Below are 20,436 nucleotides of genomic sequence, written 5' to 3' on the forward strand. Positions count from 1 at the left end.
CTTTCATTGCTAATGTTTACATATGAAAAAAAATGTAATATATAGACATGCACAACGTGTAGCCAAGTAACTTGCAGTGAAATCTTAAGCTGGGAAAACCAGGAGACCTACAGTTAAGGCTTTGAACACTGTACTGCATTAATTTACTTCAGGTGCCTAATAACTGAGCATGGGCTTCTTTAGCACATGTCCTAAAGCAACAGTGCAATGAGTTTCTCTCTGAATGATCTGTCCTTCTCTGGCTATAAACTGCACCATTACCTTCCTTACATTTCTTTATTTCTTGTAAGAAAGGCACATTCTGCAAGACAAATGTTAGAATAAGGTTTATTTCTGAGCAAATTGCTGGATTTATTCCATCTTCCACCTTAAGCCATCTCACACACTCTGTAGTACTTTCCCATCGCTTCCACAAATGCTCTGGGACAGAGGTATGCCTTGTCACTGTCATTGAGGGGGATTACCACTGAGTCAGATAGAAGCAGATGACCTTTCAATTAGAAAGTATTGGCTATTGTTCAGTAGCTGTGTCCTTCCTCTCAACGGGAGCTAACCTGGATTTCCTTTTGGGGGGGGAGGGCAAAAGAATCAGCATTCTGAAAAGACTGAAGAAATGCAGGTAAACCCAAACCAAGCAGGTTTTTTGGTGTGTTTTTACTTAAATCACATTTGTGCTGAACTTAGAGGAGATTCTGGAATTCATCTTGGTACGTACAAGGCTGAGTGCTTAGCAGTAAAATGCCACATACTTCTTTACTGCAACACATTAGACAAGCCCTCACAAAGTATTTTGGGAATCAGATTGAAGAATGGTGAAAAAAAGAATGATGGGCTAAATTGAAGCAGCAGCTGTGGGACCCTTTCCCAAGGCATGAAGTCTTCAGGGCTTTTTTTTTTTCCTGTGTCTAGTTACCTGTTTTCTCCTCTCATCTGTATTGCATAACATCATTCTGTCCTCCTGGAGTACAGCACTGGACTTCAGCACGGCTTTAGAAGCTGTATTTTTTTTTAGTGTAGAAATGATGAGTATGGACCTTGGTGCCAACATATGTTCTTCATGTGCTATTTTATACTGATATGTATAATGAGCACATTGTTCAAATGATCATCTTTTTTTTCTACGCTCTTGTATGGCTATTGTTAGAAGAGAAAGATAACAATCCTCTGAAGGGGTCCAGAATTAAATTAATGAAAAAACCAACCAACCCAAAAACTACTTCAACAAAACCAAAATTCATAATAATGATAGTAATGATGATCAGCTTCCTTGCTGATCTTGTCATATTCAAAAATATGTAAAAGGATGGACAACAAAGAAGGGAATTTAATTTTAGTTGCAATAATTATGCTTGATCGTACTTAGTATATATAGGACATAATTCTTATTTAAGTAGGAGATAACACCAGAGGAGAAAACGTGAAGCCATTCAAAACCAAGCTGTACATAAATACAGTTAATGCCAACACTGATAAAGTGTAAAGCTGATTAGGTGCTCAAGGGCTGAAAGCTGAAATTGTTGTTCAGTCCTTGTGCGCTCTAAACTTCCCCTGAAGTCGCAGAGTTTAGCCGGGAGTGTGTGGGGGCAGCACAGGTCTCTCGGCTGCGTTCAGAGATGTCTTCAAGTACCAGCGCTACCTTGCAAACCCTATTATCCTGAGATGCGGAGGCAAAAGCAGGAAACACTAGGGTGAGCCGCTGGTGTTGAGGGCAAAGCATCCTTTTGCTCTCATTTCTGCCTGTTCTGTAGACCAAGTGCTTCCCAAAGAAGCACGCCTGGTTACGCCATTCACCTCCGGATAAAGCAGTGTCGGGATCAACCCAGGTAGCACCTTAGCTTTCCGAGGCAGCTGCTGATGTAAAAAGCTGAGACACCCCGCTTTTGCCGTCCCTGCAGCAGGAGGTGCCATGCTCCGGTCACCGTACCCTCTCCGTTCCGCGGAGCCCCAGGCGCGTCTCGCTGCGCCGCCCGAGACTCGCCCCCGACTCGCCCCGCGCCTCCGCCCCGCTCACCTCGCTCGCCGTCGGCGCGGCCCCGCTCTGCCGGGCCCCGGCCACCTCCGGGGACGCACCCGGGCCGACCGCTGCTGCCGCCGCCGGGCAGGGTGCAGGAGCTGCGGCGGACCCTCGGCCCCCGTCCCGCTGTGCCCCGCCGCGGGAGACCGGGCACTGCCGGTGGCCAGGGGCGCTGGGCAGCCGCGAAGCCCCCAGCAGGGCAGGCCGCGGGGGGTGGCTGGACCGGGGCGAGGGTCTCTGGGGGGCGGGCGGCCGGGAGGCTGGCGGAGACCTGTCCCAGTCCGCGGGCTTCGGGGAGCGTCCCTATCACCAGCGCCACCACGAAGCCGTAGAATGTCATGGTGCCAGTCCTGCCAGCTCGGGTCCATCTCCCCCTCTCATCGCGCCCGGGATGCGGACGAGGGGGGGGAGGCGGAGCTGCGACGCACCGCTAATCCTCAGCGCCTCACACCCCGGCCGCCCTCCCCCCGGCTCCCCTGCCTGCGGGGGGGCAGGGCCAGTGCCAGTGGGGAGCGGCGTTCGGGGCTACCTGCCGCAGCCTTCTCAGGCGCGGGGAGAGGGAGAGGGGCTGTTGCCCGGCCCCATGCAGCAACCGCACCGGCAGCCCCGGCGTGGCTTTGGAGGGGACCGAGCATCGACCTAGTCGCCGCGCCTTTTGGGAGCTCTCTCCTGCTCTCCTGCCGCTCCCGGGTCCAGTGCTATCCGTGATGCTGCCGCAGGCTCCCGTTCCGCCCCGTTTCTTTCTCTCATTTAGGGGTTTCTCTGCCAACCACCACTTTCCTTGCCCCGGTCCCGCCGCTGCGGCTCCGTCGAGCCCTCTGACAGCCGCAGAAGGAGCGAAGTGTGGCCCGGGGCGGGGGTCTAAGGGACTAAACGGACTCGTACAGCGGCTGGGGAGGCAGAGGGATGGAGAGAACCCCAGACGCTTCTGCGGAAAACAAAGGGTGTGGAAACAAGTGCCGTGAAGAGAAATGTCTTCGAGGGTTTGGTTTTAGCTCAGCCCCATGTGCTCTGAATAGCAATCTATTTCCCCAGCCACCGTGGAGTTCTGCGTGACCTGATCATCTCTGATACCCCTTTTCTACCAGGGTGGCTGTCAGTTTCGCTTCTTTGTCTCAAACTGGTCAGTTGTTAGTTTGGGTTAGTTACTGTTTTTCAGTTTACCTCTCCTTTTAGTCTTTGCTGCTCACATTTTGCCAGGTCCCACTCTGCCTGACAGAGCACACACTCTATTTGGCAGTTGCTCTGTATTGTGAGTCTGCAGATTCACATCTCCATAGGATCTTTTCTCCTTTCTAATACTTTGGCTGAGAAGTGTTACTCTGGTTTTGGGTGAGCACATTCATATTTCCACAACCTTGCATTGTGGCCAGAGTATAAAATACAGAGAGTGTGCTTTCTGCTTTCCATGCAGCGTCCCATGTGTCTTCACTAACCCTTCCTTTGGCAGCATCCAAACCGTTCACAAAGTGCAAAATACTACTTCACTAATTTAAGCTTTTGTTTGTAAGACCAAAAAAACTCCAGGCTAGGGAAAAGCAGCTCCTGAAAGGGCTCGGTATTACCTGTATTCATTTTAATTCTGTTCCTCTGCAACTAATTTATTATTGCACCATTACAGTTAGTATTTTAATCACAAAGTTAAAGAATACTCTGGTGAGGTTTCTACAGCAACACGATAACTATGCCATCGCATGTGTCTGTTGCACTTCTGTGTGGATATAAGTACACAGATTGTTCTTTGTGAGGTTTTCTCTGGGGTATGTAACTGCATCAGCTTCGAAACTGTCAGGACTGGCAAGAGTTTGTTTTCAAAATGTTTGAATATGTACAAGATGTTTGCCTGAAAGCAACTCATTATGTCCATTTTTAATTTCTCTCAAGAAGTGTTACTGTTATGACAAGTTGGTTGCTTTTAGCCTTTGGAAGGGCATGTTAAAAGCATGCTCAGCCTAGCTGGTTAAGGCTTCCTTCATTGCCCAGTAATCATGTTTTTGGCATCACAGTAACTGCAGTATTTCATTTTCTCTAACCTAAGCTCTTTCCCTCCCTGTCCCATCCCCCCTGCATGAAAGAGGAAGAGTTCTGCTGATCAGCACAAGAGGAGGAGAACAGATGAGTGTGATGTATCTTGCAAAACACTTGAGGCAAAGCTTTGAGCCTGGTACTTATTAATGTATGCTGATCTCATTTGTCTGCCCTAGATGTGTGGGCCAGCAGGAATCTTGCATGCATTTAACTTCCTTTGCTTATGTAGAGTAGAGGTGATTGTACTTGAGCTTGCAAGACGGTATTAAGCAAGAGGTGGGAGGAAAAGAGAGGGGCTAGACAGGATAAAATGTTTGAAAGTAACTAGAACTATAAAAAGGAAGAATCAAGAAAGATAAAGAAACAAGTATAATAATTCCCTCCCAAGACAGAGTTCATGTTTATTGAATGATCCACAAGTACAATTTCACTCCTGAACATTTTAATTTTTATCAAGATTGTTGGTTTGGTTTTGTTTTTTTTTTCCTATGTAATTGTATAAGGAGCAAGATCCTCAGTTTATTTTATTAACTGTAAATTAGCTTCCAGTATGATGTGAGGTGTGTTGATGCTACAGGAAATATTTCTTTTGTTAGAATTTACAAATCAGAAACTTGGTCTGGCTTCTACTGCAGATACTGATAATAGTTTCACTGTACAGCAGGAGGGGCCCTTTTCTAAGAAATACTGGAACTGATGCAGTTTGTTTTTCCAGGGTGCATGCTTTGCACTTTGGTTGCAGCTTCTGTCTTGGCTGGAGCATTGACAGGTGTCTCCCCCATACGGCTCCTCTTGTGTTTGAAGCATATGAGCTCATGATGCATTTTTCCTTTGGCTATGGTACTTACAGGTGTCACGTATAAAAGCACTCTCATCCACTTCACTACTTTCATTATGCTTGCAGGAAGATCATCATCTGTGTGACTTCTGCCTCTGTCCCATTTCTCACAATCCATCAAAAGTCATTGAGAAGAACAAAGAAAAAAATAGTTACAGACAGCATGTTCTTGAGAAGCTTGATTCTTTTGGACATCACACTCAAAATAACAGTGAGAATTACAAGCATGCCTAAAATGAAAATGCACTATCATTTAAGAGTGAATTTTGCCTTTTCATGTTTATAAAGAAGAAACAAAGGCTTATTACTGTGATATAACTGACACAGCTTTAAAAAGATGCCAAATGTGAGATGCTCACAGGGCATTGGGTTACCTTTAAGAAGTTTTGTTTCTGCTGTACAAGACTGTTGAAAATCTATTCATAAAATGAATTGGAAAGAAAATGGAATGAAAAAAATTGTTTGCTGAAATAGGAAAACAAGTAAGTAGATCTCTGGAAACCTCAGAAGGTCTCCATGGGTCCAGACATTATGATTCTGAAATTGCAGTATCCAACTTTTGAGGAAAAAATATTGTCACAAAACGCTGAGAAAATAGTAAATCCTTGGAAACTGTGCTAGTTACACCCCTGCAGCAGCAGGGTGGCATTTGAAGTTAGTAATCTGTGTTTGACAAGGCATGCATTTTCATATGGAAAGAAAGGCTGCTCTTGGTGTTTCTAAATTGGTAGAATCATAGAATCAACCAGGTTGGAAGAGACCTCCAAGATCATCCAGGCCAACCTATCCCCCAGCCCTATCCACTCAACTAGACCATGGCACCAAGTGCCTCATCCAGTCTCTTCTTGAAGACCTCCAGAGACGGTGCCTCCACCACCTCCCTGGGCAGCCCATTCCAATGCCATCACTCTCTCTGGGAAGAACTTCCTCCTAACATCCAGCCTATACTTTCCACAGCACAACTTGAGACTGTGTCCCCTTGTTCTGTTGCTGGTTGCCTGGGAGAAGAGGCCACCCCCCACCTGGCTACAGTGTCCATTAAGATGACATTGCAGTGGGATGACTGGCTCCAGGTGAAGTATACAGAATCCTCCCTTTTGCAAAGCATGATCAATATTTAATCTTAGCATTTAGTTTGTTCCTCTTATGCACAGGGCTAGCACTTATCAGCAGCAGTCCTATGGAAGTCCACGGAACAATCTTGTGGCAGATGTGCGCTGCCTACCTGATAGCTTCCATGGGAGCAGCTGTAGGAAACTATCTGCTAGAATAGCACTTAATTTCTGTTCATTTCCACAGGATTTGCTGCCTTTTTTTCTCCTGGTATTTGACAGCCCCCAATGCCAAATTGTTGCTAAACCAAAAAGCAATTAATAATTCATAGGTGTGAATACACACACACACACCCACCCCCCTATGCCCCCACTCTATTCTGTGCATAGATTCCTCATGTGCCTGAGAAATGGAAATAATTCAAATACTTGCATTATACAGCATCAGACTCAGTTACTCCTATAGGCAAGGCTTAAAAAGAAACACACAATGAGCCTCCTTTATGCTAATAGCTTTGTAAAAGCACTTGATAGTTCTTCCCTGGCACTGACTCTACTTTTACATGAGGTGTATGAGGGAGACAGACTACAAGTTACCAGAAGGCTAAATGTTAATAAACAGTTCCTATGAATAGGGGAAGGTTTCTGATGTGCAGATTATACATGCAAAAATAGTAGTCCTCATTCCAAAACCCTTTAATATGGGGTATTTAAAATGCAGCTGGAGAATCAGCCTAATACTGGTCCCATTTAATCAATAGTAAAATTCACTGCTTATCCTCTTCCTGTGCTCAGTAAAGCTGCTTACCTTTATTTCCAAGTACCTCATACAGTGTGCTCTCAGCACAGTTATAAAAACTGAGCACTTCCAGTTGTTGGTGGAATGCAGTTAAAATACTACTGACAAGTGAAGGCCTGACTCAGTCCCATCTTATTGCCACTGATAGCCCTAAACCAGGGTATTCTCTTCTACATTCCCTCCTGACCAGGTTAGAGTCAAACAGTAATGTAGATGTGAGAGATCAGGGCAAGGGCTGACCTCGGGCAGTGCCATATGTGAGGAGTTCCCCTGGGAAATAAGTGCAAGTACAAAGCAGAGAGAACGCAGCCAAACAACCAGGCACAACACACTGTCATGAAATTGTTTTCAGGTTGTGGAGTCTCCTTCTCTGGAGACTTTCAACACCTGTCTTCTGGATGTGTTCCTCTTTGATCTGTGCTAGATTGTGTGGTCCTGCTCTGGCAGGGGGGGTTGGACTCGATGATCTCCTTGGGTCTTTTCCAACTCCTAATAGCCTGTGATCCTGTGATACCCATGCAGTAATTTCTTACTATTATTTTTTCACATAATCAACTACACTGAGACCAGTCAGCCACTGGAAACAATGAAAAAAATTATGTCCATGACCTAGTGGGCACTGAGATATAACAGTACCAGTGGAGTCCAAAATTGAGATTTAGAAGGATTGAAGGGTTTACACTCGGGAGATTATCATGTTCAAAGCTGGCCATAGAATGGGTGCTGTAACGAGTCAACATTTTTAGGATAGAAGTCAGTGCTCTCATAAAATAATTCTATTAGTAAATATAAATCTTTATAGCAAACACGGGCAGCAGAAATTTGAAATCCTGCCAAGTCTGACTCAAGATTAATTTGAGTTTGTGCTTATAGGGAACAGAATAGGCCTTTTGTCCATAATTATACATAAGCTCCATAGGGTGACCCTGCACTACACAGGATGTAACTGAACAGCCTGTAATTGATGAGGTTTCCATTACCACATAATACAGTGTGCACAGTAATGAGATCACAGAAAAACCTTTTTTAAAGTGTTAAGTATTTTCTTGTACAACAAGCTGAGTTCATAATGCAAGGCAATAAGAAACCCAATTTCCTGGAACAAAGCAATAAGACACTCGATTTCCTGGAACAATTCAGTGCATAGGTACTAACACTTGAGTTAGACAGGATGAAAGGACTGCACTGAAAACTGAAAAGTAAACTGAATCATGCTAAATTGGTGAACACTTTTTGTTTAACACAGTAAGCAAAAAAAAAAACCCCAAACCCTATTTCAGCAGAGCTAGTTTTGCCATATCCAAAGTAGCTATACATCATTTTAACACTAGCACAGTTTTGTGCAAACTGTGAGTTTTGCCTAACACTGAAAGGTGGAGATACTTGTGGGAAAGTATTTTTTAGAAAACAAACAAAAATCTGTATTCACCTGAGGTTCTAATTCTCTAAATATCTATCTTGATTCTTAATATTCATAGATTACTCACTAATTCATAGAATGGATTATGTTGGAAGGGACCAACTAGTTCTAACCCCTCTGATATGGGCAGGGACACCTTCCACTACACCTGATCACTGGAGGCTCCATCCAACCTCTCTTAGCAACCTATTCTACTGTCTTACCACTCTCACTGTGAAGAATTTCTTCCTAATACCCAGTCTAAATCTACCCTCTGAAAGCTTCAATCCATTCCCTCTCATCCTATCACTACAAGCCCTTGTAAAAAGTCCCTTTCTGGCTTTCTTATAGGCCCCCTTCAGGTACTGGAAGGCTTCTGTAAGGCCTTCTTTTCTGCAGGCTGAACAGCCCCAACTCTGCCAGCCTGTCCTCCTAAGGGAAGTGTTCCATCCCTCTGATCAATCTTCGTAGCCCTCCTCTGGACCAGCTTCAGCAGTTCCACATCCCTCTTATGCCAAGGGCACCAGTACTGGTCACAGTGCACCAGATGGGGTCTCATGAGAGCAGAGCAGAGGGACACAATGACTTCCTTCATCTGCTGGTCACACCGCTTTTGATGCAGTGCAAGATAGGATTACCCTTCTGGGCTACAAGCGACCACTGCTGACTCATTGTTTTCTATCAACGGACACCCCCAAGTCCTGCACACTGTGATGTTCCTGTGTAAAGTCAGGAATGCCATGGGTAAAACTTGGGAGGACTGGAGGCATGATTTGTTCATGCCATTGCTGTCGTTTCTTTAACAGCCAGGAACATACAACTAGCACAACATGCAGTCTCATTCATACAGTTGCAGTGTGATGATGTTTGAGGCTGTGGTGCATATTGTTTCCATCAACAATCTCCAAGCACTTTTTTATGTTCCTCTTACAGATTCTGAGTCTGCAATGCCATGTGGCTGTGTGGGGAGTGAGACTCAAGTGTGAGAGCAGCAGTACCCCAGCATGACTAAGTACAACAGAAGAGCTGCTTTAGTTCCTGATGCTGAGAATAGGAAGTCGATGCTGCATCATGCACGTTACAGTCTGTGAGCTAGGTGAAAGGTGAGTTTGTGTAGCTGTGCTATAAAGAATTAAGAATGTGTCAAAAGGATATTTGGAATAACTTGAATAGCAAATGATATTTATTGACAAAAAATCTTAGCAAATTTTTGCTAAGAAATGGAACTTTGATTCTGAACTTGACTGCCTTGAGCTTGGTACTTGATTCATTGAGTCTGTCCTTTAAGGGAAGCTCTGGACATGATTCAGTCTGTGCTCATGCTGGTGAAACAACCCACTCCAAAAAAATAAATCAATGTGCAGGGTACACCTTTGTAAAATTACTTGATATTTGTGGAAATGTTTCATGCTTTGGTTTAGCTCTAAGAGAGAAAAGGTTAAAAAAATACTATTTTGCTGTAAAATGTCCATTTTAGATTCTTTTTCATGTAGAACATGTTCTCTCTACATCAGTCAATATTAGGTAAGCATGCCACCAACAAGGGTGAAGCCTTATTTGTTCAAGACATCCACTGTCACTGAGGGTGACTGGGTCACAGAGCTGAGATATATGACCTACAATTTCTTCTGATATTCGTGGTGTAGAAAGTTCTCTGGGGTAAACAGTACTTTATAAATACAGTTGTTTACATTAAGCTTTCCTCTCACAAATAATCCAGGTAGTTTGGCCCCAGTTATTTATATCTGGAATGGCAGCAGCTATCTTTAATTTGCTCCCATTTCATCCGCTGAAAACATGTCCTAATAGTATCTGTTTCAGAGCTTTGCATTTTGCTGTTGTGAAGTGCAAGTGCAATGAAAATCACAAACCACAGAAAGATAAAGTCAATCCGGATTGGTTTGTGTTTTCATCTTCCATTTAACCCAAGTCTCACCTTCTCATTAGCAGCAATGAAATAAATCACTTCTAATATTTCCTGCAGGGATTTTCCAGTGTCCTGCACAAAATCCAGCAGCAGCATACATGCAAGGTGTTAGTAAGACTTCTTCCCCAGAATTTCAGAGGGATGCAGGAATTACTTCAGTGTACTTTAGCACATGCAGTGTTCCTTCAAGTATCTGATTTATCTTTGTTAGCATAAGACCCTGTTACCGGGAATGAGAAAGGATGAAGTGAGTTACAGCTCTATTTTTACAGTTATGAATAATGCAAGGACATATTACACAACTCTATAAATATAGTGTATTAGAACACGTGAAACAAGCACAAAGAGGGGAGAAAACATTACCTGGAGCAGGAATTGTTCTGCCCATGAAGCCATATTTAACATTATGTGAAAGTTGCATTCTCTTATCGTTAGTGATAGCTTTGGATAAGAACATCATCGTTTCAAAGGAATATATATGCTTATACCTGATGAAGAGAAAGCTAAAAATCCAGTTTATACTTATTTGTCTTAAAGAGGATGGGATTTATAATTACCTGAAGAAACTGAATGCTGTGCTACCAAGAGATTTAGGAAATGTTAATTCCTACCTGATAAGGATAGGGAAAGATGTCTTGGAAGTTATCAGCACGTGTTCGTAACACATCATAGAATCAGTCAGGGTTGGAAGGGACAACAAGAATCATCCAGTTCCAACCCCCCTGCCATGGGCAGGGACACCCTACCCTAGATCAGGCTGGCCAGAGCCTCAGCCAGCCTGGCCTTAAACACCTCCAGGCATGGGGCCTTACTACCTCCCTGGGCAACCCATTCCTGGCTCTCACCACTCTCATGCTGATCAACTTCCTCCTAATGTCCAGTCTGAACCTCCTCATCTTCAGCTTCACTCCATTCCCCCTAGTCCTGGCACTCCCTGATATCCTAAAAAGTCCCTCCCCAGCTTTTTTGTAGGCCCTCTTCAGATCCTGGAAGGCCACAATAAGGTCACCTGGGAGCCTCCTCTTCACCAGACTGGACAGCCCCAACTCCCTCAGTCTGTCCTCATAGCAGAGCTGCTCCAGCCCTCTGATCATCCTCGTGGCCCTTCTCTGGACACACTCCAGCACATCCACATCCTTCTTGTAATAGGAGCTCCAGAACTGGATGCAGTACTCCAGGTGGGGTCTCACCAGAGTGCAGTATAGGGGGAGAATCACCTCCCTCCACGTGCTGGCCACACTTCTGATGCAGCCCAGGATCTGGTTTGCCCTCCAGGCTGCAAGTGCACACTGCTGGCTCATGTTGAGCTTCTTGTCCACCAGCACCCCGAAGACCCCCTCCTCAGGGCTGCTCTCCAGCCACTCACTGCCCAGCCTGGACTTGTGCTTGGGATTGCCTCAACCCAGATGCAGGACCTTGCACTTGGTCTTGTTGAACCTCATGAGGTTGGCTTATGGCCACCTCTCCAGACTGTCCAGGTCCCTCTGGATGGCATCCCTTCCCTCCAGCCTATCTGCTGCACCACACAGCTTAGTGTCATCAGCAAACTTGCTGAGGGTGCACTCAGTGCCTCTGTCCATGTCACCCACAAAGACGTTGAGCAAGACTGGTCCTAGGACTGATCCCTGAGTAACTCTGCTTGCCACTGGCCTCCACTTGGACATGGACCCATTGACAGCCACTCTTTGGGTGCAGCCATCAAGCCAGTCCTTTATCCATCTCCTGGTCCACCCATCAAACCCATGTGTCACCAGCTTGGAGACCAGGATGTGGTGTGGGACAGTGTCAAAGGCCTTGCTCAGGTCCAGATAAATAACATCAGTTGCTCACCCCTCATCTATGAATCTTGTGACCTGTTCATAGAAGGCCACCAGGTTTGTCAGGCAGGATTTGCCCTTGGTGAAGCCATGCTGATTGTATCCAATGATCTTACCAGGCACAGAGGTGAGACTGACTGGCCTGGAGTTCCCTGGCTCCTCCCTCCTGCCCTTTCTGAAAATGGGAGTTGTGTTTCCCTTTCTTCAGTCAGTGAGAACTTCAGCAGACAGCCATGACTTCTGCAATATAATAGAGAGGGGTTTAGCAACCTCATCTGCCAGCTCCCTCAGCACCCATGGACTAGAACACTTTCAGGTTCTTCAGGTGATCACAAACCTGATCTTCACTTATAATGGGCAGCTCTTCCTTCCAGTCCCTGCCATTATCTTCCAAGGCTCCAGGAGTGTGGCTGGAGGCCTTTGCAGTGAAGACTGAGGTAAAGAAGTCGTTGAGGACCTCAGCCTTTTCCATGTCACTCATGACCATTTCACCTGTTTCCTTTCTGAGGAGGCCCACACCTTCCCTAGGCTTCTTTTTACCATTCACATACCTGTAGAAATTCTTGGTGTTCTCTCTGACCTCCCAGGCTAGACTCAATTCAATCTCTGCCTTGGCTTTCCTAACCAGATCTCTAGCTGCTCGGGCAGCTTCCTTATGTACCCCCTATTCCAGCTGTCCTTTCTTCATGTCCTTAAGTGTTCTCTTTTGGGGTTGCATTGGCTTTTGGGGAAGCATTGGGACACATTTTAAAATATATTTTGTTTCCTTGTTTCAGTTAGTTTCGTTTCCTGACTGTTAAGGAGGAGAGTATATTGTTGAGTGTTTTCTAAACCATGTCCTGGTGGCTGTATTAGTTAATAATTTTGGTAAAATCAGTGAGTCTTCTCAGGTTAGTGAATAGATCTTGTGCAGAAGAACACAAGAATTAGTTTGCCCAGACTTTTAACAGTTAAAGAACTACAAAGCTGAGTAGTTGTTAGCTTGCTTTCACAAATATATCCAGAGCTGGGGCAACAACCATTTCACACTGGTTAATACAAAGTGAAGCACAGATGTACCCCTTTCAGCATTTTAGTAGACACTTTAAAATGCAGCTACACTTCAAAATGATCAAGGATACCATCTACAACTGCAAGAAGATTCTGTACAGCAAGGGATCAGAGTTGACTTTGCACTACTGAGCTATGACTCCTGTAGTTAGAACAACGCTGGCATTGTGAAGACCTGTGACAGACATTGCACGTAGATGGCCTTCATTACCACAGAATGGAAAATGTCAGGAACTGCAGGAAGGACCGGGGGAGAGCAGGGGGAAGAGAGGGGACAAAGAAAGCAAGATCCACTGCTGTAACTAGTGGCAACATGGTCTTATAGTCTTCATTGTTGGCTTAATCATCCCTTACTCTTTCTTGACTTCTGACAGATGTCCCTTTCTTGTCTCTTCTGATCCCTCTTGTCCCAGCATTATGATTTCCCTGTTTTTATCTTTTGATAATCTAATGTCAAAATCGAACCCACTGGATTATGAAAAGCCACAGATCTTTGCTATGGATATAGCAGTGTAAAAGATACATAGTGACTTGTCCTGTTTTTATATTGACCTGCTTAGCATGCCATTTATTTTTGTAAATAAACACTGTGTCAGAGCACACACTACCTTTTGTACTTTAGACTTCTAAACATTGGTGTTTTACCCAATACATTCTAACAGTGTGTAACTAAATCCTGCTGGACCAAATGCCTAGTTACAGTAAAGTCTCAGTTCTAATTTACATTTCCCAGAGACTCTATAAATACAGTTGATAGAACCAATAACAATTTACAGGATGCCCTTCCCTCTTCCCCCTTCTTTCCCAAAAGAAAAAGGAATTAGATGGAGAGAGAGGAAAGGTATGCAGACCAAGATAAATAATCTCACTGTGATTTGGAAGTTAAAAGAAGAAAAGTTTAACAATAGATAAAAGGTATATGAGGTAGGAAGGTTACAGAAGGATAGGGAAGGGAAAACAAGATAGAAAACATGTAAATATACAACCAGATTTGATGGCAATGGGTTTCATCTGCCTCGTAGGTGATGGCCACGTGGTGAAACAAAGAGAACCAAGAACAGGATGGTGACTGCTGTTGAGCAGGGATGCAAAGAGAGACAAAGAGGAAGTCCCCCTGCTTTTATAGATCTTAGATAGGAAGGGGAAGTGGGCTAGCCACCATCACCTGGTAGTGTTCAGACCCACCCCTGGGGAGGGGTCAAGACCACCTGGGGTCAGGTTCAAGATCACTCCTCCAGGAAGGTTAACCCTGTACAATTAACTAGAAGTACTGTTAAGATTATTGATCAGAAAGTCTCTAATCTCTCATTGTTAGTTTTCTATTATTATTATCCTCCTTTGGAAACAGGTCTCAGAGTTTTGTTATTAGTTTCAACAGAATCTTTGCTTGGCCCTTAGAAATCAAATCAGTAATTTGTGCTTGGAGCTGCACTTCCAATGAACTTCCAAACTGAATTACAGGATCAGAGAATCACAAGTAGGAAGCGACTTCAAGGATCATCTGCTCCAGCCTTTCTTGTCAAAAGCAGTCTAGACAACATGAGCCAGCACCTCTGCAACTGAATCTTAAAAATATCCAGTGTTGGACAATCCACTTCCCTAGGGAGATTATTCCAATGATCACAAGTAGCCCATATGTCCACCTTTTATTTATACATAGATTTTTCTTCCTGGATCTTCTTTCTAAATCTCCTAGAACCCAGGAAAAGTAAAAAGCAGCCAAATAACTTCTTCCTTTAGAAATTAACTACAAACCATCTTCTGGAGTAACATGTTTCATATTTTTTTACTGCCTTCTGAGTGTGCTTCTGGTGCTTCTGAAGCTGCAGTTGCACATTTGCTGCAAAATAATCTGGACTGGCTTAAAATATTAGCCAGATCTTTTTCCTGATCTGGTGCCACAGCCACACAGAAGACACACCTGGCATGAATGTAGAAATAAGTGGCAGATCTAGGTACTGTTTTACTTATTATGCTATAAAACTAAGAAAGCATTAAGATCTAGTTATTGGAAAATGGAGTATTTCTAGAAGCCACTGTTAACTGGTGACACTGTAAATACTCTGGAAAACATTGTAAGCAAATAGGAGAATAGGAAAAGGTAATACATTCAGGGATATGTTTTTAAATATTCTATCCAAGTAACATGCTGATGCAAAGTATTCTCTATAATTAGCTATGAAACTATGCAGGAAAACATTAGCATTGCAAGCAAATGGAAAATGGAAAAGCACTGAATAAATGAGGTAATATATAAGGATATGTTTTCTGGAATACAAGCACTTCAGAGAGATGAGGTTTTTGGTGTACAAAGCTACCACATACTGTAATATTCAGTGTAGTATCATTATCTAGTCACTCTTATTGCTATTTAGTAGAAAACAAAACAGCTCTGAGAGAAGGCAAGGGTACTATTACCACAGAAAATATGCACAAATACCATATTGAAGCATTAAAATGTGTGGCATTATCTTGCAAGCATGATAGGACAGAATTTCTAACTGCAAGATAAAACTGGCAGTATAATTTAATGCCTTGTGTGAGAAACATAGGGAAAGCAGGAAAGGGATACATGTTAGGTTCTGATCTCAGTGCTTACAGAGTTAAATCTGTAAGCCAGTGAGGTGTAGGGAATGTGTTTGTTATTCAAAGCATAACAAATTCACACTTCTTTGACACTATGATTTGCAATAATAAAGCCAGCAGATGTCTTGTAATTAGTCTTGTTCTGCCCATAAGTGGAGTAGATAAAATTCAGCTCAGCATTAGAGCAAATGTCATTGAAATTTGCATAGTTACTAGAAATTTGCTCCTGCCTCGCTAGGTGGTGGGGGCAGTGGTAAAATGAGAAAGGGGGCTGATTTGGGAACAGTGTTAGAACTAGAAGGAGCAAATACAGGGCTAGGTACAACACAACATTTGCACAGGTGTTTACACAGGCATTTCAGTTAAAAAGCCAACTGTATTTTAACACATTCTCTGAAGGTGACTGCAGGCCAGTAATGCTTTATCACAGAGAGACTGGTTTGCCATTGGAATGGGCTGCCCAGGGAGGTGGTGGAGTTGCCATCCCTGGAGGTGTTCAAAAAAAGACTGGATGAGGCACTTAGTGCCATGGTCTAGTTGACTGGACAGCGCTGGATGATAGGTTGGAGTGGATGATCTTGGAGGTCTCTTCCAACCTGGTTGATTCTATGATCTCCAAGTGCAGCAGGACTTGAGGGCTCAGGGGACTGTTTTTGGCTAATTTTGTTGCTAATTTAGAAGGAGGGTTGTCAGTTGCAGTGACTGACTGAATTAGTTGAAGGAATGTGTTAATCTCTTCATTAAAATAAGGATATAACTCTTGGCAAGCTATGTGGATGGCTCCTTTAGGTAGTCACCTCCTTGTTAGTAGGGAGGCTTCCATCAGCAGGCCCAGAGGCAGCAGCTCTCATGCTGTGAACAACATACAGCATCAAGGCTTCATGTCCATTACAAAGGCCATGTACAATGCTGGATCAAATGGCAGTAAAACGTAACCTAGATGAAGTGTGAAATCGCAGCACGTGTCTGTCAAATTATCCAGAGCAGATGGTGGTGCATTTATGGAGGCTCTGTGCTGGTCATAGGTTAGCTTCCTGAGGGCAGGCACTGCTGGCCTAATGAAAACTCAGCTGCTACTGACTTACAGGAGATTTTGCAACAAAACAAATTTGAACTGCTGCAGTGAATTTGTGTGGATCTGTGGTTGGAGTGTTTTTGCAGTACTCTCATCAAGGGAGACTTGCCATCTTGTAGAGGGAGTTGCTATCTTGTAGGGAGACAGCCGAAGGCACAGGTAGAAATGCATGCACTGGCACAGTCACTGGATGTTGGGGGTACTACTGCTTATTCAAAAAGGCCCCAAAATTGAGTTTACCAACTTCTAAAGGTATTTTTGAAGGAGTAGATCTAAATACTTGACTAAAAGCATGAGGAAACAGGATGTGAAATAGGAAATGCCTGTTTTGAGTTGTGAGATAAAGTTCTCCTTTGTTTCACCTATTTGGTCCATTTAGGTTTTTTAATTTATTAATTTATTGAGCATCTGGTTTGGCATAATTTAGTCTGAGGTGATTTGAAGAACAATTAAAGTGAGAAAACAGTGATAAATTAAGCATCTTGGGCCTAATTCTCTGTTTACTTTTGCAGTCATTTCTCCTGACAAAATGAGTTAGCAGTTCTTTGCTAAATGGAATAGACTAGACCAGACTATATGTCAGTATAACACAGGTCCCATATGGGTGTGAAATTCTACCTTTATTTGTTTTCTACAAATATTTTACAGTGCTATAAATGGTTAAACAAAGTGGCATACAGAGAGCCATTTGGAGTTAGAAGTAGAAGCAAGTATGGTGGAGAACAGGATTTAAAGTCAAAGTTATTGCAGCAGTAGAAATAATTAAAAAGATTGAACCTAAGTGACTGAAGTGAAAGGTAATGTACTCAGGAACAATCAGTTAAATAAAAACTGGATGAGAAAACAACTGGCTTCATAAATCTTAAGGAAATAACCTGGAGCTGAAGGCAGTTCAACAAAGTTATTAGTTGCAAAAAATAGGAAGACTGCACCGAGATTCCTGAACAGGGGTTTCTCTTGCTGTCCTTATGGACTTGAAGTTATAAATTCCAGCAACAAATATTTAGACTGGAGGCAAGGATAAAAACCTGTTTGTAAGCACCACAAAGCTTCATTATAGATTGCCCAGGGACTCTGATGCATTTTCAGCCTCTGTATTTGTAAATTTGACACTAGATCAGTGAAGAGATCAGGATATGAGGCTGGATTAGATGATTCTGTTCTTTTCTGATGATTTCATGATAAGGTTCAAGGCCACAGAAAATCATGATGTAACAAAACCACCAATATCGGTGGTTGAACCTGAACCTACTGACTGGGTTTATGATACAGTATATATGCATGTGTAGTACTGCCCTCAGACAAGCAGAATTTGGCCCGATGCTTATCTGGCATCAAAAAAATGACCACAGAGCACATACAAGGCTCAGAGAGCCAAAACCGCAAGGTTTGGCAAAAGCAAGGAGCATTCTGAAGTACACAAACTATTTTGAAACAGGGTATGTATATAGTACAACATCTTTTACAGCCATTAGTGTTAGTAAATATTAGCTCATCTGGACTTAGCAACCAGTTCTAAAAATGGAATGCAGGCTCTCACAAACTTCATCATATCACATCCAGGAGGAAGTGCTTTTGTTACTGTGCGGGGACTTCTACTGTATTGATCGTGCAGCACTGTGAGATAGCATTTCTTTTTCTATAACATTTCCATAGATAGGACAGTATAACTGCTAATGTATTCCCTAAAGAGATGAAAAAAACCACCTCTTGGTATACTGGGGTTTTAACATTTAAAATCTCCATGCCTTGTCTAGGATGTTCTACTCTTAAGAAATGTGAGTAGCTGTGGGAATGCAGAATGCAGAAAAGTTGGGGGGTGCAGGTGAGCTGTGGGAATGGAGTGAAGTGACAACAGGCAGATCATTATAATACCAAACCTTGGTTCTCACATGCAGCTGGCCACCTTATCTCAGAAGGGGTAGATGATGGACCCTCGCTAACGAGAATAACAAGGTGTGTATGTATGCAGATGTGGCGGGTTGTCCCTGACTAACTACACTAATGTGTAGGCGTGTGCTCTGCTGGCTGAGTGTATATACTCGAGCTGTTATCATCAATAAAAGGGGCTTCTGCATAATTCACACTGAATCGTCTGAAGACCCTTGTGGCTGGCCCAACACCATACTGGTCTATGAGCTTGTTTACCACGGCCCGCATCAAGCAGAAATAGAATCATACAATCAACCAGGTTGGAAGAGACCTCCAAGGTCATAGAATCATAGAATCAACCAGGTTGGAAGAGACCTCCAAGATCATCCAGTCCAACCTATCACCCTGCCCTGTCCAATCAACTAGACCATGGCACTAAGTGCCTCATCCAGTCTTTTCTTGAAAACCCCCAGGGACGGTGCCTCCACCACCTCCCTGGGCAGCCCATTCCAATGGCAAACCACTCTCTCTGTGAAGAATTTCTTCCTAATATCCAGCCTATACCTACCCTGGCACAACTTGAGACTGTGTCCCCTTGTTCTATTGCTGGTTACCTGGGAGAAGAGACCACCCCCCACCTGGCTACAATGCCCTTTCAGGTAGTTGTAGACAGTAATAAGATCACCCCTGAGTCTCCTCTTCTCCAGGCTAAACAGGCCCAGCTCCCTCAACCTCTCCTCATAGGATGGGCACCCAGCCATATCCAGTCAACTAGACCATGGCACCAAGTGTCTCATCCAGGCTTTGCTTGAAGACCCCCAGGGACGGTGACTCCACCACCTCCCTGGGCAGCCCATTCCAATGCCAATCACTCTCTCTGGGAAGAACTCCCTCCTAACATCCAGCCTAAACTTCCCCTGGCACAACTTGAGACTGTGTCCCCTTGTTCTATTGGCGGTTGCCTGGGAGAAGAGGCCAACCCCCACCTGGCTGCACTACAGGTAGCTCTGTACAAGTCCTTCATGCAAACTGATTAGTTAGTTTCATAAAGAACCTGCAACAGACACTCCTACACCTATTATGCATGATCCACTACTTATCTGAAATACTATGAGTTACAATGTGGTGACATGGGATATACAGTGTACATCACTGGCAGACCCCCAAATTTTGTGTCATTTTGGACTTACCTAACTGCCTCCAAGGCAACTGTGATCCAATATATTGGTGCAGGGCCTTTTTGTGTTACTGTCTCATGTTGGAACACCTGTGCTGAGGCATGGTAGGCAGCGCAGCCACGGAGGATGATAGCTTTTATCACCAGTGTGATGGCAGCGGCAGCAAGATCCCAGCAGAGGGGATCTGCCGTGTAACAAAGCTAGACCGTCGCCTTTCAGCTCATTGTTCACATCTTTGTATGAGACAGTTACAGGAGAAATTGGCCTATTTTAGGAGGCAAACATTAATTATATCCGTGGAGAAAATCAGTAACGTTTCTTTCTGCAAGATGGTACAAACTGAAGCTTTATGGCACCACTTTTGAAAACAGACTGTGGGCCTTTGTTTCAGCCTTCCTTCTTCTCGTAGCAGAAATAGCTGTCAGTGAAAACCAGCAGGCAGTACAAACTACATCCATCCAGTGACCGACGGTAAAATGCGAGAGGGAAAGGAGGGGGCTGGGAATAGACCAAATAAACGATGGGAAATGCTTTATAGATTGTGCAGGGCTAGCCCTAAATGGAAGGGGGTTAGCAGAGAGGTGTAGGCTACATAAAAAGCTTAACCTACAAGTAACTGCACTGGGTTTTTGGAATGGGATGTAACGGAGAGACGTGGGAAAGAAGTGGTGTTCTGGTTTCAAGAGAGGATGAGGAGCAGGGTTCCGTGAGGCTGCCGTGCGGGCCTCAGAACGCCGCAAACCGGTGCGGTCCCAGCTAATACCGGGAGGGAAACCTCTGGAGCTCCCTAAGGTTTGCACG

The 20,436-nt window shown here is 44.0% G+C and overlaps 1 protein-coding gene and 1 long non-coding RNA gene across 4 annotated transcripts in view; one reads left to right on the plus strand and one right to left on the minus strand.

Annotated features, from left to right (window-relative positions):
* Positions 1-2,491, minus strand: part of PRSS12 (serine protease 12) — a 35,351-nt gene extending 32,860 nt beyond the window's left edge. Inside the window, exon 1 of the mRNA XM_064149868.1 lies at positions 2,012-2,491. Within this exon, the coding sequence (XP_064005938.1) occupies positions 2,012-2,354 (343 nt within the window). The 5' untranslated portion in view covers positions 2,355-2,491. The remainder of the gene's footprint in view (positions 1-2,011) is intronic.
* Positions 1-18,665, plus strand: part of LOC135178714 (uncharacterized) — a 56,049-nt gene extending 37,384 nt beyond the window's left edge. Inside the window, exons 9-11 of one of the 3 annotated variants that reach the window (XR_010303704.1) lie at positions 5,838-5,953; positions 9,064-9,233; positions 18,484-18,665. This is a non-coding gene — a long non-coding RNA (uncharacterized LOC135178714). Of the gene's footprint in view, positions 1-4,946; positions 5,090-5,837; positions 5,954-9,063; positions 9,234-18,483 lie in introns of those variants that run through there. The other 2 variants (XR_010303703.1, XR_010303705.1) reach the window with 2 other exon arrangements.
* The last annotated feature ends 1,771 nt before the right edge of the window (positions 18,666-20,436 follow it).

The sequence above is a fragment of the Pogoniulus pusillus genome, chromosome 10 (assembly GCF_015220805.1).
Source record: "Pogoniulus pusillus isolate bPogPus1 chromosome 10, bPogPus1.pri, whole genome shotgun sequence".
Taxonomy (NCBI): Eukaryota; Metazoa; Chordata; class Aves; order Piciformes; family Lybiidae; genus Pogoniulus; species Pogoniulus pusillus.